Below are 20,909 nucleotides of genomic sequence, written 5' to 3' on the forward strand. Positions count from 1 at the left end.
AAAATCATTATGCTATCTGTATCCTGTGTGTGTATTTTATAACAGCTTGGAACACAACTTATCCAATCAGAACTATTATTATTGTATAATAGAGCGCAACAGTCTGATTCTGGAAGTAAAATCCCATTCTTTTTTCTGAAGTGGAATTAAAGGGTTAGTTCACCCAAAAATGAAAACGATCCCATAATTTACTGGCCCTCAAGCAATCCTAGGTGTATATGACTTTCTTCTTTCAGCCAAACACAATCGGAGTTACATTAAAAAAATATCATGGCTCTTCCAAGCTTTATAATGGGAGTGAATGGTACCTTAGATTTTGAGCTCCGGTGAGAAGTGACGAATGTGGAAGTGCAGAGGATAGAGGAAGCCAGTGAAAATTATGGGATAATTTAAATATTTGGGTGAACTAACCCTTTAATATATGATTCAGTTGAAGCCATCACTCTGCATTATTTCAACATTATCAACTTTATAACAAAATGATCGGAATTCCGGGCGAAGAACTACACTACCCATGATCCTGCAGAGAAAGATCCCCCAATCAGAGAATCGTGGAGTGGTGGTGGCGTAGTGGGCTAAGGCACATAACTGGTAATCAGAAGGTCACTGGTTCGATCCCCACAGCCACCACCATTGTGTCCTTGAGCAAGGCACTTAACTCCAGGTTGCTCCGGGGGGGATTGTCCCTGTAATAAGTGTACTGTAAGTCGCTTTGGATAAAAGCGTCTGCCAAATGCATAAATGTAAATCAGAGAATCGTGCCCAAAAACAAAGTGCACCAAAAGAGCTCTGGAGTGACCGCTCACTCCCATGACGCACTGTGAATGATTCACTTCGGCCTTCATACACACTCAAACTATTTATATATTTGTATTTATCTGAATATTTTGTCTCTGTACTTATCAACTACATTCTTCCATTGTTTTTAATTCGATAACATCAATTGCAATGCTTCATGGGATTGTAGTTCGTTACCTCTTTACATATAAAGTCTTGACATTTTTTTTGTCTTTTTGTCCGATTTTCAAAAATGTTTTGGTCTCAAATCAAAGTTTGTAATGTTGTGATTACCTCTGAGCTGGTTGGTTTGGTTCATGGATCTTTTATGAAAGATTTTAGGAATTCCCTATGGAAAAAATGAATGGGAAAAATGATTACCGAACCAAGATGGCTGAAAAAGTGGGTGGGCACTGTCGCGCTCTACAGCAGATCCATTATGCATACCATATGTTGCCGCTGTCTTGTTAAAAATAATCTTGATAAAATCACTGTAACAGTTTCTGGTGGCTTTTTGCTTTGAACAAGACATAGAAACCTCCCAAACATTAGCATTACTCTTCCTCCGGCTTTTATGATGGCCTGAATTCTTTGAGACATGGACTTCTCCATTAAGATAAAAAATATTCTCCATCAAGCTGGTTTCAACTTTCTTGAATAGCGGTTGACAGATCAGCTTTGCAGGATGAAGCCTTGTCACGGACCAATTTTTTCAATTTCCACCATACATTTTCAATCGGATTGAGATCCAGACTGTTTGCTGGCCATGTCATTGACTTGATATGCCTTTCCTGAAGAAAAGCTTTAACACTCTTTGCTCTGTGTCAAGATGCATTATCATTCTGAAAAATGACTTCACCATCACCAAGCCTATTTTCTATCTATGGAATGAGAAAAGTGTCTAAAATGTCAATGTACACCTGTGCATTGACTGTTGAGGTAATGAATGCCATCTCCCGTACATGCAACCCCATATCATAAACAACTGGGGAAATGTGAATGTTTTCATCAGGCAGTCATCTTTATACGTTTCATTAGAACAGCACTAGACAAAAGTTCCAGCATCATCACCTTGGCCAATGCAGATTCGTGATTCATCACTGAATATCACTTTCATCCAATCATTCACACTCCATGATTGCTTCTCTGTAGCCCAGTGAAGCCTTGTTTTCTTCTGTTTAGGCGTTAGTGCTGCTTTTCGTTTGGCTTTTCTACATGTAAATCCCATTTCATTCTGCAGATTTCTTACAGTTCATGTCACAAACATTGACGCCTGTTTCCGGCCATTTATTTTGTGCATTTTCTATTTGAGTTTTCTATCCTGATGCTTCGACATCTTCCTTGGTCTACCCATATGTTTTCCTTTTATAACCTTCCCATTTTGTTTATACTTGCACCAAATTTTAGACACATTGGATTTCCTTCTTGAAGGAGTTTTATAATCCTTTCCATTGTTTAATTGGCAACTATGTTGTTTGGGCCATGTTTCCTTTCAATTAGCCAAGACCAACAGCTCGTTAAGGTCTGTAAGCACTCTCTTTTAAGTGCAGACTAATTTGCATTTTTAGACTTGTGCCGGTATTTGTTTTAGAAATGCAAATTACAAGGTGATTCCATCATTTTTTCCTCTACGTGCTCTGGATAAAAATATGCCATTAATTAAAATAATGTAATTGAATTTATTTGAGGGATGTTTCACAAAGCCAGAATGTTCAGCTATTAAAGAAAAATAGTTTCATGTCATATCTGTGATTTTTTAATTTGCTACAAAGTAAAAAAGCTGGGTGAACATCCTCTAAGAGTGGTGATCCCATCATTTTTGCCAGGGGTAGTAGAAGTGTTTGCGTTCACGTATACCTGGGTGTGTTTTGAGTTCAAACTGCCTATAGGTTGAAGTCAAGCCAAGACAAGATTTGACAGATGTAACAGACTCTGAAATGACTCACAAAAAGTCAATTTCACCTGTGAAATATGGCTTTTTAAGGTCTCTATAATGTCCTGAGGCAGTAGAAAGGGAAACTCACACCTGACATTGGTAATTCAACCCATAATACCTACTGACACAAAGACAAAATGTAAAAATAACAAGAAAGAGTTGTTGAAACAGAGAACTTGAAACAGTGTTTACTCGTTGGACATTTTTTGTAGTAAAGGCTGAATTGAATAGAATTACAATATTCATAATGTAGATATATTATAAGTTATCAGTGATATCGACATACAAATTTATAGCATAACTAATAAATTAAAGCAAAATATACCATTCTGCTCATTTACTTGCTACTAAGTGCCTCAAACTCTGAATATCTTTCAAAGGTTTGATGTATCGTGGTGTCAGACCGGTGTAATCTCAGAAGCAGCCGTGAGCGAGTCATGTTAGCCTGAGAACACTTTCAGAAACCACAGAGTCCTGATGCTGCTCCCGATGCTGCCGAATGCACCACTGAGAGCATGTTGTTTTGACCGCAGCCGTTCTCACACCTCAGTAAAGTGTCCCGCATCTCCATCCATTAACCCAACTGCTGTGAGCTGATGCCTTTTAACAGGCCATTGAAATATCAAATGACCCTTTTGTATAAATTAATTCCCAGATTAATTTTGATACGCATATCAAGTTGCCTTGGACTAATTGAAAGGTCGTATTTCATCCCAAAATCAATTAAGGTAAACTGTATTATATTGTACATCAAGAACATGAAGCTAAACATGAAGATTTTGGTCTTTTAAGATGTGAAATAATATATTGTTTAATTGGTTTATAGCTACAGTTGAAGTCAGAAGTTTCCATAAACATTAGACAAATACATTTTAACTCAGTTTCTCACAATTTCTGACATTTAATCATAGAAAACATTCCCTATCTTAGGTCAGTTAGGATCTTTATTTTAAGAATGTGAAATTATTTAATTTCTTTCATCACATTCCCAGTGGGTCAGAAGTGTACACACACTTTGTTAGTATTTGCTAGCATTGAGTTTAAATTGTTTAACTTGGGTCAAATATTTTGGGGAGCCTTCCACAAGCTTCTCACAATAATTTGCTGGATTTTTGGCCCATTCCTCCAGACAGAACTGGTGTAACTGGGTCAGGTTTGTTGGCCTCCTTGCTCGCACACGCTTTTTCAGTTCTGCCACAAGTGATGGTCACTCCAATACCTTGACTTTGTTGTCCTTAAGCCATTTTGACACAATTTTGGAGGTATCCTTGGGGTCACTGTCCATTTGGAAGACCCATTTACAAAGAGCTTTGACTTCCTGGCTGATGTCATGATGATATGCTTCAATATATCCACATCATTTTCCTTCCTCATGATGCCATCTATTTTGTGAAGTGCACCAGTCCCTCCTGCAGCAAAGCACCCACACAACATGATGCTGCCACCCCCATTCTTAATGGTTGGGATGCTGTTGTTCGGCTTGCAAGTCTCACAATTTTTCCTCCAAACATAACGATGGTCATTATGGCCAAACAGTTAAATTTTTGTTTCATCAGACCAGAGGATGAAGATCTTTGTCCCCATGTGCACTTGCAAACTGTAGTCTGGCCTTTTTATTGCAGTTTTGCAGAGCAGTGGCTTCTTCCTTGCTGAGCAGCCTTTCAGGTTATGTTGATATAGGACACGTTGTACTGAGGATATAGATACTTGTATATCTGTTTCACTCCAGCAACTTCACAAGGTCCTTTGCTGATGTTCTGGGATTGATTTGCACTTTTCACACCAAACTACGTTCATCTCTAGGAGACTGAATGCATCTCCTTCCTGAGCGGTATGACGGCTGCGTTGTCCCATGTTGTTTATACTTGCGTAATATTGTTTGTACAGATGAACGTGACACCTTCAGGCGTTTCTAAATTGCTCCCAAGAATGAACCAGACTTGTGGAGGTCTTGGCTGATTTCTTTTGATTTCCCATGATGTCAAGCAAAGAGGCACTGAGTTTTTAAGGTAGGCCTTAACCTACATCCACAGGTACACCTCCAATTCAGTACCCCTCCTATCAGAAGCTAATTGGCTAATTGCCTAAAGGCTTGACATCATTTTCTGGAGTTTTCCAAGCTGCTTAAAGGCACAGTTAACTTAGTGTATGTAAACTTCTGACCCACTGGAATTGTGATATAGTCAATTAAAAGTGAAACAATCTGTCTGTAAACAAATGTTGGAAAAATGACTCGTGTCATGCACAAAGAAGATGTCCTAAACGACTTGCCAAAACTATAGTTTGCTAATATAACATCTGTAGAGTGGTTAAAAAAAAAAAGAATTTTAATGTCATCAACCTAAGTGTATGTAAACTTCTGACTTCAACTGTAATTGATTCATTTGAGAAATATATATATATATATATATATATATATATATATATATATATATATATATATATAAACAAGGTGTGAAATTGGTTGGTGTTTCAGTAATGAGAATGTGTTTTTATTTAAAAAAAGCATTTTTCATTTTAAATAATGATTAATTTTTTAGAGTCTCTTCTAGATGTTGAAATGTAAAGTTCAACTGTTGTTATTTTAGAATGGGCAGATTAAAACAAACAAATTGCCAGATTAATTTCACACATATGTTGTCTTGGACAAATTAATAGGGAAATCTCATCAGAAACATGTTTAAGTCATATTTAACACCATAAACCAAACTTGTATTTTACATAAAGTAAATTAGGCCTATTGTTTAGTATATGTACTATTAGTATAATATATAATGAGTTAATGAAACATTTTTTAGAGCCTCTGTTAGATGTTGACAGGGTATTGCTGGAGTATTATTTTTCTGAATATGCACTAGATTTATAGATTTTTCCTGACATTCACCCAAACACTCGCACTAGTGATTTTCCATGGAAATTGCAGAAATCCAAGACCAAACGTTCTCTTTGAAACAAATTAAAGAATAAGCACTGAATGAGTGACATGAGTGTCTGTTTGTAGAATGGCATCATGGAAGTGAAGGTAGAGAGACCGCAGACGGTCATTTTCTTCTCCTGCAAGCAGAGGATGTGCTCATTCAACTGGAGGAAGATGGCATGCACATCACCGCTCTGAGAGACCTTGTGCCGTGATTCCTGCAGAAACTATGACCTCCCAAGATATTTGGCTCGTTATCTAGAATGTGTTAATGAACTGAAGTATCCACACATTTGTAGATGTACAAAATTGCAACTTCACATCTCAAAGCAGGATCCAAAATGACTATATTTGGCTGATTAACTAGTAGATCACAAGTATAGAGTGTTTGGATAAGATTCCCAAAAGTGTATTATTATTGAGTTGACATTTGGATGAAGATTTGTTTTGTTTGGTGTTTTATGTCATTGTACAAATCTTTTGGAATAAAAAAAACAAAACAGATTTGCTCAACGCTGTTTAATCGCCATTTACATTACACATGGTAAATGGACTACAGTCATAGCACTGTAGATTACTCCGTTTTGGGTGTAAATGCATTATATCTGTAGCGTTAGTCTGAGCTTCTTGGCTTGCCATACGCAAGAGTTTAAAATGCCCGTGCGAGTTCTACCTGTTTCCTGCGCAGCTATAATCTATAGTGCACGTCAATAATGTGCTCGGATAGGGGCCTGGGTATCTCAGCGAGTATTGACACTGACTATCGCACCTTGAGTCACGAGTTCGAATCCAGGGCGTGCTGAGTGACTCCAGTCAGGTCTCCTAAGCAACCAAATTGGCCCGGTTGCTAGGGACGGTAGAGTCACACGGGGTAACCTCCTAGTGGTCGCTATAATGTGGTTCTCGCTCTCAGTGGGGCGTGTGGTGAGTTGTGCGTGGATGCCACAGATAAAAGCATGAAGCCTCCATACATACTATTTCTCCGTGGTAACGCTCAACAAGCCACATGACTGTCTGAAACTTGGAGACAACTGAGATTCGTCCTCCGCCAGCTGGATTGAGGCAAGTCACTCTGCCACGAGGACTCAGAGCATGTTGGGAATTGAGCATTCCAAATTGGGAGAAAAAGGGAAAGAAAACAAAAACAGTATAATGTTCTCATAAATTTGGCAAAATTTCACTGTTTGTGAATTGGTTTTAATTTCACAAACAGCGAAAGACAAATATCTGCCAACACACTTAACTTGTCCTTTTGTTAAATCTGTTGTTTGAGCCATTACAGAACAAATGCATTAGATGCAGCCACTTTTTGACACAGTTTTGGCAAGAATTACAATGGGGGATGATTAAACAAAAAGTAATTGCTTTAATACAATATTGTTTTGGTATGATTGTTTAACTCGCCTCTAGACGTGCATTGGCGATTCTTCCGCCATCCTTTCAATTCCCCATCTCCACTTTTATATATTAAAACACCAATACTAATTATTCTTCAGAATTCTGTTTGTATTTCTTGCTTTAGTCAGACTGTCCGGGTGGGGGGATTTCAGAGCTCAAGCCCAGTCCAATGCTCGAGCCCCCGTTATGCCACGCCAAATCGGTTTACCTAAATGCGCTCCAGCTCTATATGAACCAGTCAACTCGTGAAATGTTCATTTAGAGATGTACACCTACAGTGGCCCTAAAATGATTTGGACACTTGTGCCACACATTAAAAATGTCTAGATGTTTTTTGCATTAGATAACAAAAGAGTGCCATGTATTTTAGCACAAACACTTTAAGCAAAACGTTATTTATTTTATACAAATTATAAAGCATTTTATGACACTTTGTGTTTTTCGAATGTTAGTAGAACATGTTCATAGTTAATGTGCTGGATTATACATGTGTGAACTTGAAGGAAACTGACATACATACACCAGTTAATTAAGTCATTGAGCAAAAACGCTCAAAATGCTAGCTCTAAGAGAAGCTCCAGCAGGCAGGTGACACATGCTTTAATATTGTGTTATCTAATGTAAAGATGGGAGGTGTTTGGAACAGAGCCCTGGTTATATGGGCGAGGTGAAACATATTTCAGCACAGTTTAATGTCTGTACTGTAATGCGACCTCTCCCTCCGCCTGCACTGATATCACTGTTTCTCTAGGGTGCTTCAAACACATGCGACTAATGCAACGTCCTGCTGCGCATGTTACTATTCAAAGAGTAGTTGAATGTGACATGGTACTACCCGTTTTTTGGCCATGCACCATAATGATAGCATGCTGTTTTGTTAAAACCACGTTACATGAATATTGTAATCATTCAGTACCATAATATTACCATCTCTGTTCCATGTTACAGCCACATTCCTGGGTGCTATGAAGGTGTCATCATAAGGGAGGGTTTAATTTCATGTTGGACTGGTTTACATCTGGTTTAACCCTCTCATCAGTTCGTTTGAGAGAGACGTTCAGTTGAAGTCTGTCTGCGGTTTGATTACAGACTGCAGTTTCCAAATGTTCAACACCTACAGTGGCTAAACAACAGACCCACCTTAGCCAGAGGCAAATTAAACCAGCTGTCAAGAAAGCCTAATAGAGTGCAGCAGTCTGGTTCTAGAAGTAAAAGTCCCATTAATGTTTTTACCATAGGGGAACAGATTTTTAATGATAACCTATAAATCTTTAAAGACAGAGCTACTGTGAGCTCCAAGTTGTTAACTGACGGTATATAATCCTGCTGAAGCCATCAGTTCATGTTCTTTCAACCTAATTATTTTTTTCTCCCCAATGTGGAAAGCCCAATTCCCAATGCACTCCTGCAAGTCCTCATGGTGGCATAGTGACTCGACTCAAACCGGGTGGTGGAGGACGAATCTCAGTCGCCATCTTATCACGTGGCTTGAGCGCGTTACTACGGAGAAGTAGAGCATGTGGAGTCTTCACGCTATTATCCACAAATAACTCACCACGCGCCCCTTTGAGAGTGAGAACCACATTATAACGACCACGAGGAGGTTACCCAATGTGACTACCCACCCTAGCAACCGGGCCAATTTGGTTGCTTAGGAGATCTCCAGGTGCGAACTCGCAACTCCAAGGGTGGTAGTCAGCGTCAATACTCGGTGAGCTACCCAGGCCCCCCTTAGGGAACACTTTTGTGTGATGATGACTGAAATATTTTTGTGTAATTGGTTCAATGCAACAAACTTAAGTTGCTAAAAATGTTAGTATATCAATTCAGACTTTCCAGTATTAGTAAACACAGTTGTTTAATTATTCAAGATTTCCATCATAATGAAAGAGACAATGGCACTGGCTGGTTTATTAGTGTGTTTGAAGAAGTTGTCAGTTATAACTTTTGCTGGCATTCAACACTTTTCTACAGATTGTTTATGTCGTCATGTATGGTCCAATCCAAAGCCCATGCAGCCTTCACATTAAGAATAATAATACAAAATAAAAACTCACAAAATACAAACATCAATTCCTGACCATTCAACAGATGTATACACGATAAACAATGGACATGTGACAAAACCATCCTTGATCATTCATATTAAACTGAGGGAAACAGAGCTACATTTTTCTGTGTTTAAAAAAAACCTCATTAATTTACATTTGTGGAGACATTTTTCCTCCACGTACCTGTCAAACATGTCGAGACGGCTTTCATGAATTAACAAAAGAGGTAAAAATAGTCAAGCTGAATATTCTAAAAGGCATGACAGTTTTGTCAACTCGAGGGTGAAACCAGACATCCTGGCACAGAAAAAAATACTTGTACCATTTAGAGGAGAGAGGAGCAAATTTCCTGAATCCTGACAGTGAAATCGTATGCACTTCTCATTACTGTTACTGTGCTAATTACTCAAACCATGTACAGACTTTAGTTTGTAGTCATATCTATATCTCTCACTGAACGGTGTGCTTAATATTATTTTTTTTTTCATTCACACTATGATGTTGAAAACTCGAAAACTGTCAAGAACATGTCCGGGTCATATTTCACCCCAACATCAAGAGAAAACAAGAATAGGAAATTATATTTTGCTTTCAATGGATAGATTTTCATCATCATTTACTAACTATCATGTTTTTCCAAACTCATTTGACTTTCTTTGTTCTGTGGAACACAAAAGGATTTGTTAGACAGAATGAAAGCCTCAGTCACCATTGACTTTAGTCATATAGAAACAATGCAATGAAAGTGAATGGTGACTGAGGCTTACATTGTCGAACATCTCTTTCTGTGTTCCACAAAACAAAGAAAAGTCCTACAGGATTGGAACAATTGGTGAGGATGAGTAAATAATAACAGAATTGACCTTTCTGGGTGAACTATATATATATAATAAAAATTGTAAAGTGAATACATCATGGCATTATTTGTTGTGCCTCAAAAGTACAGAACACGTCTATTATTCCCCACAAACTTTGCTTTTGTGACCAGGACAGTGATATTTTGAAATGTACCTTTTTCCAATGAGAAAACGGGCGAATGTGCCTTTTCGATTACATAATGTCAGAAAAACAACAACATATGAATCCAAAATCCTTCTTTGTGGTCCGACGAAGACACCGGCTTTGACCTTTGCCTCAGACAGCTTAGGGAAGAATTCTTGAAGGTACTTGAAGGCTGCCGACTCCTTAGAGCTCTGACAAATTGTTTCATAAGGCCAAATGTGATGTGCACAGGTGGCATCAGCACCTCCCGGGGGTCCACCAGTGGCTTCCACTTGACGTTGTTCCTCCCCACAGAGAACTCGGTCCGCTGTGGCCAGTCCCGCCTGCGGTAGTGCACATTGGTGTCCCTGCTGTCCCAAAGGCACAGATAGCAGGGAAACTTGGAGCCTTGGAGACCCATCAGGAAGTCTCCAATGACCTCCCAGTACTCATACTCATCATACTTCAAGGCATCCAACAACGTCTTGATGCTGTTGTAATCTTCTTTGAGGTGCACCAAGTGAGCCAGGGGAAGAGCCGGGTAATAGTTACCATTATGGACCAGCACGAATTCATATGTTGTTTTTTCTCTGACATTATGTAATCGAAAAAACACAAATACGCCTGTTTTCTCATTGGAAATAGGTACATTGCAAAATATCACTGTCCTAGTCACAAAAGCAAAGTTTGTAGGGAATAATAGCCATTTTCTATACTTTTGAGGCATAAGCAATTAGGAAATAACACTTACTAACCTGAAACACAAAAATAGTTACACAGTGTAATCTAATGAGAATCACCCCTGATAACATTGGGAATTACAAAAATGCTTGAAAGTAAAAAGTCCAGTCAGTCACATTACTGTAATGTGAATTAGAACTGTCATGAAAATGTCACAATGCAAACAGTCTTATAGTCCAAAGAAATGGGCTTCATTTTATGGGGGAAGATATATTTAGCGTAAATGGTGCACTTATATAGCGCCTTTTTAACCTTCAAAGCGCTTTACACTGCGTCTCATTCACCCATTCACACACCAATGACGGCAGAGCTGCTATGCAAGGTGCTAGCCTGCCATTGGGAGCAACTTGGGGTTCAGTGTCTTGCCCAAGGACACTTCGGCATGTGGAGTCATGTGGGCCGGGAATCGAACCATCAACCCTGCGATTAGTGGCCGACCCGCTCTACCAACTGAGCCACAGCCACCCCAAACATAAAGAAAATATGTCTTTAAAGACCATTTAAGGACTATTTGTTTTCCAGTGAATTTTGCAGTAAATAGTTTGGCATGGCAAACATTTCCCCCATAAAAAAAAAATAGTAACGTATTTATAAATCATGGTGTTACTTGGAATGCAATTTAAGTTGAATAAAAAAAAAATGGGGTTCATTTAATAGGAAAAAAATATTAGTAATTTATTTCCATCAGTACTTTCAGTAAAAATAATGCAATGAGAATCAACATTAAGAATAACAGAAATTACAAAATAAATAAATAATAATAATTGCAAATACTTTACTGCAAAAACAAAAATGATTGTCCTAAAACTGGGCTTTAATTTTCTTTTTGCCCAAGCACATTTCCCCCATTAAACAATTATCATTTTCTAATTATTATGTATTTATAAATCATGGTATAATTTCCCATTTGTGTTGATTTGAATTATTTTTTTTTTGTATTTACAGTAATGATAATCACCATTGAGAATACTGGCAATTAAAAAAAAAAAAAAAAAAAAAAAAAAAAAATTAAAAGTAAAAAGTCACATTATGGTAATGAGAATCTGGGGGATAATGTGCATAATTGTCATGAAAATGAAGTAACAACACAAGACATCTTTCTTTATGCAAGCCATAATGTATTCTTTAGATTTTGGGGTGATTATATGATAACGTACATTTGTGAGATTCACCAATGAAATCATATGATCTTCTTAAGTCGCCACAAACAAGACGTGATTATCCAGCAAAAGGCGTTGAATTCCTTATTCCGTCAGCATACTGAAGAGGTTATATACAGACATTGTGTTTTCTGGCATCTTTGTGACAGAGGTTAAAACATTCAATGGTTTGATCTGGTGCTATTCCTATGAAGTAATGTTTGATATTGTTGTGTTCACACTAATAAACTGATTTAGTCTTGTGCTATTCTTACTGATGATCAACAATGACTTGACGGGGATTAGTGACGTTTAGTCACCAACACACACACACACACACACACACGCGCGCGCACACACACACACGCGCGCACACACACACACGCGCGCACACACACACACACGCGCGCACACACACGTCCGCACGGACACACACGCACACACACGTCCGCACGGGCGCACACACACACGCGCACGGACACACACGCACGCACGCGTAAAAAAATAACATGACCATCAGTGCATTCTATACAAGAGAGTATATGGAAAGTAAAAATAAAAAATGTTACCGTTTAGAGTGATGACACCTCAGCCATTCCATAATTCTCGATAATTCTCAGATATGTCATGAAAAACCCACCATTTTCCCGTAACTCTGCATGTTCAGTCAGTATAACATGATCAAAAGGTTTGTTTGACATCCGTAAAGGTTTCCCAGTTGCAGACGTCCACGTAATTTTCCGTCGACCATTAAAAGTGGTGCAAATAAAGCCTGTAGTGGTTGCCGATGGATAACACACGTGAACATTAAAAACGCCTCACAGTTTCTGTAATTGTTCTCCCTTGACTTCAAGGAAGACAAATTCCAAGTAAAATAATCCTTCATGTCCCCAGCGAGACACCATCCTATGTCAGTTTTCCATCAGATTTCTGTGCTTGTTTCCGGCCCCGCTCTGCTAAATGAATTTAAAACACTTTGTCTTGTCGTGAGGCAGTCGCGTCTTGAAGAGTACGGAGTCAACTCTGAACTGAGTGTATAACAGCGGCATGTATCCGTAGACTTTTACAAAGAAGTTGATGCACTTGTGGCGCTCGTGGAAGTGCGAATCGTCATGCGACAGAGCCTGCGGACATCCAGGACAGCGGAAAGTCCAACGGGACGTCACCTGAGAGGGGAACGCCAGGAAGAAAACAATTTAGATGAAAAGATCAGCTGTTAAAGGAATAGCTTCCCTAAGGCATAACTTCTATCGTGTTTCACGGAAGTCAGTCAGTCATTTGGAGTGAGTTGAGGGTGAGTAAATGATGACTTTTTTTATTTGTTTTGGAGTGAAGTATTCCCTTTAAATCAACTCCATGTAAAGATGACGGACAGAGCGTCTTGTTAACTTCATAACATATTATCATCTCATTCTTGAATGTAGTTTGATATCCCATTTCAATCTGTCAGCTTTTCAGTCACAATAACAGGAACGTAATTGATTTCTATAATCCGCTGGGACACAATCAGCAGAGACCAGACTAATAATGCCACTGAAAATCCATCAAATTTCATTATACCGTTAATTCATAAGCTTCAGAAAATGGAAACTTAGAATATCAAAGGCTTATGAAGCTTCCCGAAATCCTGCTGTATAATCCCTCTGAAAATCAATTCTGTTGTAACACACAAGCATCAAACTGGAAATGAAGGTTCAGTTTCAACCCTGGACAGGTACTTTGCATTTAACTTTAGGTTTGGTTATTGGACATACAATAAAAAAGGCCGAATAATAACGAATGAATCTCCCCAAAAAAATCAAAAATAAACAATATTGTCCAGGTTAACAATGTTGTCCTTACGGTAATGAGAACCTGGGTGAAATGTGCTAAACTGTCATGAAAATAATGTCACAATGCAAATCTTAATGAATTTTGGTGTGACATATGACCCAGACCAGTGTTGGTAAGTTACTCTAAAGTAATACGCCACAAATTATTAATTACTTCTGTAAAATTGTATTTAGATTACTGACTTTTTTGATTCCTAATTACTTTCAAGTTACTATATTTTTACATTTTCCTAGTTTCTCTTGCACTGCAAAAACATTTTTCTTACTTAGTATTTTGTATTTTTTTTAAATTTCCAGCAAAAATATGTAAATATTCTTAAAACAAGATTGTGACGAGGAGGAGGGCGTGGCCGGGCCATGATGGTGCATGGCCGGCGTTGTATCAGCTGATCAGAGGGAGAGCGAGATAAAGGGGAGCCGTCTTTAGATGGCAGTGGTGGCTCAGCGGTTAAGGCTCAGGGTTACTGACCAGAAGGTTGGGGGTTCAAGCCCCAGCACCACCAAGATGCCACCATTGTGTCCTTGAGCAAGGCACTTAACTCCAGGTTGCTCCAGGGGGATTGTCCCTGTTATAAGTGCACTGTAAGTCGCTTTGGATAAAAGTGTCTGCCAAATGCATAAATGTAAATGTCTTTAGACTCAAACGTTTCTTGACATATGTAGCTTTGTTGGTAGGGGTGTGACGGTTATGACTTGAGTCAAATGTGACGGTTCATAACATCAGACCAGGCAACATTTTTCCAGTCTTCAACTGTCCAATTTTGGTGAGCTCTTGCAAATTGTAGCCTCTTTTTCCTATTTGTAGTGGAGATGAGTGGTACCCGGTGGGGTCTTCTGCTGTTGTAGCCCATCCGCCTCAAGGTTGTGCGTGTTGTGGCTTCACAAATGCTTTGCTGCATACCTCGGTTGTAACGAGTGGTTATTTCAGGCAAAGTTGCTCTTCTATCAGCTTGAATCAGTCGGCCCATTCTCCTCTGACCTCTAGCATTAACAAGGCATTTTCAGCCCACAGGACTGCCGCGATACTGGATGTTTTTCCCTTTTCACACCATTCTTTGTAAACCCTAGAAATGGTTGTGCGTGAAAATCCCAGTAACTGAGCAGATTGTGAAATACTCAGACCGGCCCGTCTGGTACCAACAACCATGCCACGCTCAAAATTGCTTAAATCACCTTTCTTTCCCATTCTGACATTCAGTTTGGAGTTCAGGAGATTGTCTTGACCAGGACCACACCCCTAAATGCATTGAAGCAACTGCCATGTGATTGGTTGATTAGATAATTGCATTAATGAGAAATTGAACAGGTGTTCCTAATAATCCTTTAGGTGAGTGTGTATATATATATATATATATATATATCTTGTTTTAGGAATGTTTAGCTATTTGTACTGGAAAAAAACACAAAAATACTAATTAAGAAAATTATTTTTGCAATGTGTTATTGTCGCACGTGAAGCATACACTTGGTTCCACAAATCTCTCCCTTACAATGATTCAAAATTGGGTGCAAGCACTTCAGTTGTCACAGAAACACAAACAGACATACATCCATATGATTTGGGCAAATCTAGCTTGCTACATGCTTATCACAGACGTTGACGAGATTAACCCCTTAGGTATCGAAAGTTTGGTACCGAACGTCGACATTTTTTGATACTCGATTGTTTAGAGCCAATTTGGTCAGTGCCTAAAATCGAACTCGATACCCAGCCCTACATATGAACATAATTCATGTTTTATGAAATGTGTAGCCGAAATAATGTAATTAACAGTAATTAATTTGATCAAAGTCAGTAACTGTAATCTGTAAATGTAACATTTTTTAAATGTGTGAGTACTTTTTCTACTAAACAGTAATTAGACTACAGTAATTAATTACTTTGCAATTAGGTTACTTCCAACACTGACCAAGACATGTTCAAGGCATCTTTTGTGAGACTCGCACAAACAAGTAACAGTACTGCACAAACAGACAAAAACACAGCCAATCAGAACATTTTTGATGTTTAATGTATAGCTCTGGGGATTTCACTGTAGGCAAGGCAACATAAATAGAGACCAAGCACCAGACAAAATGTTGTCAGGCTTTACGTCGTACCGGGTGGTTTGGACCAAAACACAAATTAACATGGAGGAGATATGATTTATCACATCACACTAGTCAGGACACGGTGTAAGGCAGAAAAATGGCATGACTGAGCAAGAAACTGCAAATTGGTCTCATAAGACCTTGAATGTGCTAAAATTACATTGTGAAGCTTTTCTCCAACAGCCCACTCACCTTGATGGGGGGTTTGCGCGTGATATGCGATACGAGGAAGTTCATGGCGATGTCCTCGCAGTTGATGTACTCGTCCACCATGTCACGGATAGCTTGAGGCATGATGTATGAATAGAGGTATGCATAATACTGAGGAGAGGCAAAAATGATGGATATTAATAAAAAATGGACACAATTAAAAATGAAAAGCAATTCAATGTGCCATATGACGCTGAACGGTACAATGCTGTATACATCTGAGAAATATGGTACCATGTCTTATATTTTGGTTTACCAACAATAAGAGTAGTAATGAAAGTTATAAAATTTCTAAATGGAAAGTGTTAGAGGAACAGACAGGAAAAGCTGCTATCTACTATCTCAAACATATTAAAAACCTTTTGACAGATTATTTTTACAAAGTTAATTTAATGTGAATCACTGTTTTTTATTTATTTATATATAAATAATTTAACCTGAGGCAAACTAATTATAAAACTAATTATAAAAAATAACACGAATAAACTAAAACTTGTCTTGATTAGCAGATGTTACCCGTGTTTAACAATATTAACCTCTAATAAGATCTATTTTTGACATTTTCAGGTTATGGAAATTTCAAAGCGGACAAACGTCAATTTTCACCTTGTGGAAGAAGGCGGCACCTGTCAGAACCATGGAAAGCTCACAAGAGTAGTTGGAATTGTAGAGCCAAGACTGGTGGTTTACGTCCCAGGCATGAAACCTTCCCGGGAACCCCACAATCCGGTCTCTGGCCTCCCGCCACACCCTGAGAGTGGAGGAGAGAAAGAGATGAGAGCGATCCAAACTGGATTAAGACGTCAAGGATATGCAAGAGCTCTTATTATAATATTCCCTTAACAGCACACTTATTCCTTAAGATATTTAGCACAAACCAAAGTACTATATTCCAGTTATTTAGGCTGTATTTATTAGGGATGTGCAAAACTATTTTTTAAATCGAGGTGTCAGTGGGTTGTCTGAACGACTAACCAACTAATCGGTCTTAAGGGGCGGTCACAATAGGCATTGAGAATGCTAAATATTTTCATAAAACAAAATGGATCAGGATATGATGTCACACAGGAGGACTTGGTGTAAATAAAGAATACATCACAAAAAATATTATATTAAAATATTGTCTACTCACTTTCCTGCAACAATACGTGTGTGGCGTTTCAGTCCCCTATTGGTCGTGCGTCCTCTAGTTGTACAGTTCAGAGTTCACAAAGTTTGAACTTTGGTACGCACCGTAGTATGACATTTCTCTGCATGAGCTTGCGTTTCCGCTCTGCTGCATTCGGATGCGTTTGAATGGGAGTGAATGGAGCACGAAGTGTAGTGTGATTGCCCCTTTAAGGAAGCCCAGTGTAATTAAGCTGGTTTATTTCACACCAATAAGTCAATTTATTAACAATATACTATATTGACACTATTGCCCTTCAATAGCCCAATTAACAGACGTTTAACAAATAAAAAAGCTAAACTCTAAAATATTATTACCTCACAGCAAGTGATTTAAAGTCATTAATTATTTTGAAATATATTATTAAAGACAATGAATCTGTAACAGAAAGCTGTTTCTTGATGGTTATGTCTGAAGTGCATTAAAGGGGACAAATTTAAAGATGCATTTGAGACACTAAAACCCTCTGAGCAAAGTTACACCTCTAAATATATCTAACAAACAATTACAGATATACTCATTAGTCATAACTAATCCAGCCTCAATAATCAACAAGTCAGTGTTTAAATAAATTATAATGTACTGATATGCTGTTTGTGCTGAAGATCACGGACCACTTTCACCACAGAACAAAGGCCTGAAAAAGCCTAATCTAATCCTTAAAACCTGCACCTACACATAGAGGTTCACAGAAGGGATGATAGGAGTTTTCTTCAACTGACTTTATCTGCCTTTATCAGATCAGATGCTTTAAATTCCAGCTGTTTTGTGGCTGTTCATTTAACTCTCCCCATCACTAATGACTGAATGCCAAACCCCTGCAGGAACTGGCATTACACACACCAAAACACAACTCATCTCAACAAATACATTTATATTTGCAAACATATTTGAAAACCACACTTTTTCTTAAATCTTTGATCATACTAGAAATGGCATTCTTTAAACAAAAAAGAAAAGTGTGGACAGATCATCTTACACTGGCTCTTTAATAGAAATATTTTGCTTTCCTATGTTCATAAAATTACATTTATTCTTTATAAACATACTTTAGTCCAAAGCAATGACATCATGGCAAGTTGTTTTTGCTTTCTCTTCTTTTCTAATAATATATTTGTACTTTAAAAACACTCTATATTTATTCCAAAAGGCTGAATTTACTTTGCTATAATGCATATACTGTATATATATATATATATATATATATATATATACACTCACCTAAAGGATTATTAGGAACACCTGTTCAATTTCTCATTAATGCAATTATCTAATCAACCAATCACATGGCAGTTGCTTCAATGCATTTAGGGGTGTGGTCCTGGTCAAGACAATCTCCTGAACTCCAAACTGAATGTCAGAATGGGAAAGAAAGGGATTTAAGCAATTTTGAGCGTGGCATGGTTGTTGGTGCCAGACGGGCCGGTCTGAGTATTTCACAATCTGCTCAGTTACTGGGATTTTCACACACAACCATTTCTAGGGTTTACAAAGAATGGTGTGAAAAGGGAAAAACATCCAGTATGCGGCAGTCCTGTGGGCTGAAAATGCCTTGTTGATGCTAGAGGTCAGAGGAGAATGGGCCGACTGATTCAAGCTGATAGAAGAGCAACTTTGCCTGAAATAACCACTCGTTACAACCGAGGTATGCAGCAAAGCATTTGTGAAGCCACAACACGCACAACCTTGAGGCGGATGGGCTACAACAGCAGAAGACCCCACCGGTACCACTCATCTCCACTACAAATAGGAAAAAGAGGCTACAATTTGCAAGAGCTCACCAAAATTGGACAGTTGAAGACTGGAAAAATGTTGCCTGGTCTGATGAGTCTCGATTTCTGTTGAGACATTCAGATGGTAGAGTCAGAATTTGGCGTAAACAGAATGAGAACATGGATCCATCATGCCTTGTTACCACTGTGCAGGCTGGTGGTGGTGGTGTAATGGTGTGGGGGATATTTTGTTGGCACACTTTAGGCCCCTTAGTGCCAATTGGGCATCGCTTAAATGCCACGGCCTACCTGAGCATTGTTTCTGACCATGTCCATCCCTTTATGGCCACCATGTACCCATCCTCTGATGGCTACTTCCAGCAGGATAATGCACCATGTCACAAAGCTCGAATCATTTCAAATTGGTTTCTTGAACATGACAATGAGTTCACTGTACTAAAATGGCCCCCACAGTCACCAGATCTCAACCCAATAGAGCATCTTTGGGATGTGGTGGAACGGGAGCTTCGTGCCCTGGATGTGCATCCCACAAATCTCCATCAACTGCAAGATGCTATCCTATCAATATGGGCCAACATTTCTAAAGAATGCTTTCAGCACCTTGTTGAATCAATGCCACGTAGAATTAAGGCAGTTCTGAAGGCGAAAGGGGGTCAAACACAGTATTAGTATGTGTTCCTAATAATCCTTTAGGTGAGTATATATATATATATATATATATATATATATATATATATATATATATATGACCATTTCAAAAAATAAACATTGTTTTAATTAAAACTAGGGCTGTCGATTTAACGCGTTAATTCAGTGCGATTCATTTTACAAAAAAGAACGCGTTAAAAAGATTTACGTAATTAATCGCAATGCCCCCAAGGAAGATTCCTGAGAAATGCAAGCTTGCAGTACCACCTGTTTACTCCAGAGGGCAGTAAGTGACATTTCAGCTGAATGAGCAACGCGCAGTTTATACAGTGAAGAAAACACTTCAGTAGGTGTTATTTTAGCAAATATTTTTATATGCGATTAATCGTGATTAATTAATCGGGACACCATGTAATTAATTCGATTACAAATTTGAATTGATTGACAGCCCTAATTAAAACTGATCGATGTGCTAAACAATATTTCAGATCCTATTAAAACATCTCTGACTAGAAAGGTTTACAAAACTAGTCTAATAACACGCTCTTTAGAAACCTAAAGACAAAATAAAAAGCTCATTATAATCATCGCAAATATATTGTGAATACTTTATATATTGCCCAGCCCTAATAAACATACTATGTTATGATCTAAATATCCCAGAACACTCACCTGAACCCAAACATGATTTCATCATGTCGCAGGTGGGCATCGTCATCGATAGACAAAATAGCCTCAGTCTCGACTGCATCCCAGGGAATGAAGCGATTGTTTAAGCTGTTCTTCTCTGTACGTACAACCTGGAGAGAAAAAAAGCCATCTGTTGTCTCGATGTGCAATATTGTGAGCTACTGCTGGGGTACAATATGGCATTAAAATGTTTTAAAATACATGACCTTGTGCCACAACTACTGATCATAACTCTGGGACTACTTCTGGGAAAGTTTTGAATAAAGGCTTTGTGAAACAGAACTTAAAATTAAAATCTTGCTAGTTCTTATATATAACTTTTTAACCGAATCCATATCCTCAATTTCAAAGTTCTAAACTACTTCTTAAAGATGAAACGAATAAAGGTGGAAGAACAAACTTGGGTTACTTCAGCATTCTATTTGGGTATTAACTTTTTAAGAAGCATAACTTTACTGTGGACTTAATGCAGCTCTGTTTCCTTTAATATAACCAGAACTAATTTGGCTTGCTGCCCTGAAGACATGAAAGCTATTCTTCAAAGACAGCAGAGCAAGCAGATCAAATCTACTGCTGAATGTAACATTGTGTTGGTCT

At 38.3% G+C, this 20,909-nt stretch overlaps 1 protein-coding gene across 2 annotated transcripts in view; it reads right to left on the bottom strand.

The window, feature by feature from the left end:
* Window positions 1-20,909, bottom strand: part of LOC127623705 (exostosin-like 3) — a 39,987-nt gene that overhangs the window by 1,758 nt on the left and 17,320 nt on the right. Inside the window, exons 3-6 of one of the 2 annotated variants that reach the window (XM_052098161.1) lie at window positions 20,295-20,422; window positions 16,680-16,824; window positions 16,056-16,184; window positions 10,101-13,106 (exon numbers count right to left, since the gene is read on the bottom strand). In XM_052098161.1, coding sequence (XP_051954121.1) covers window positions 12,897-13,106; window positions 16,056-16,184; window positions 16,680-16,824; window positions 20,295-20,422 — 612 coding nt within the window. In that variant the 3' untranslated portion in view covers window positions 10,101-12,896. Of the gene's footprint in view, window positions 1-10,100; window positions 13,107-16,055; window positions 16,185-16,679; window positions 16,825-20,294; window positions 20,423-20,909 lie in introns of those variants that run through there. The other variant, XM_052098162.1, reaches the window with a different exon arrangement.

This window comes from Xyrauchen texanus, chromosome 30, assembly GCF_025860055.1.
Source record: "Xyrauchen texanus isolate HMW12.3.18 chromosome 30, RBS_HiC_50CHRs, whole genome shotgun sequence".
Taxonomy (NCBI): Eukaryota; Metazoa; Chordata; class Actinopteri; order Cypriniformes; family Catostomidae; genus Xyrauchen; species Xyrauchen texanus.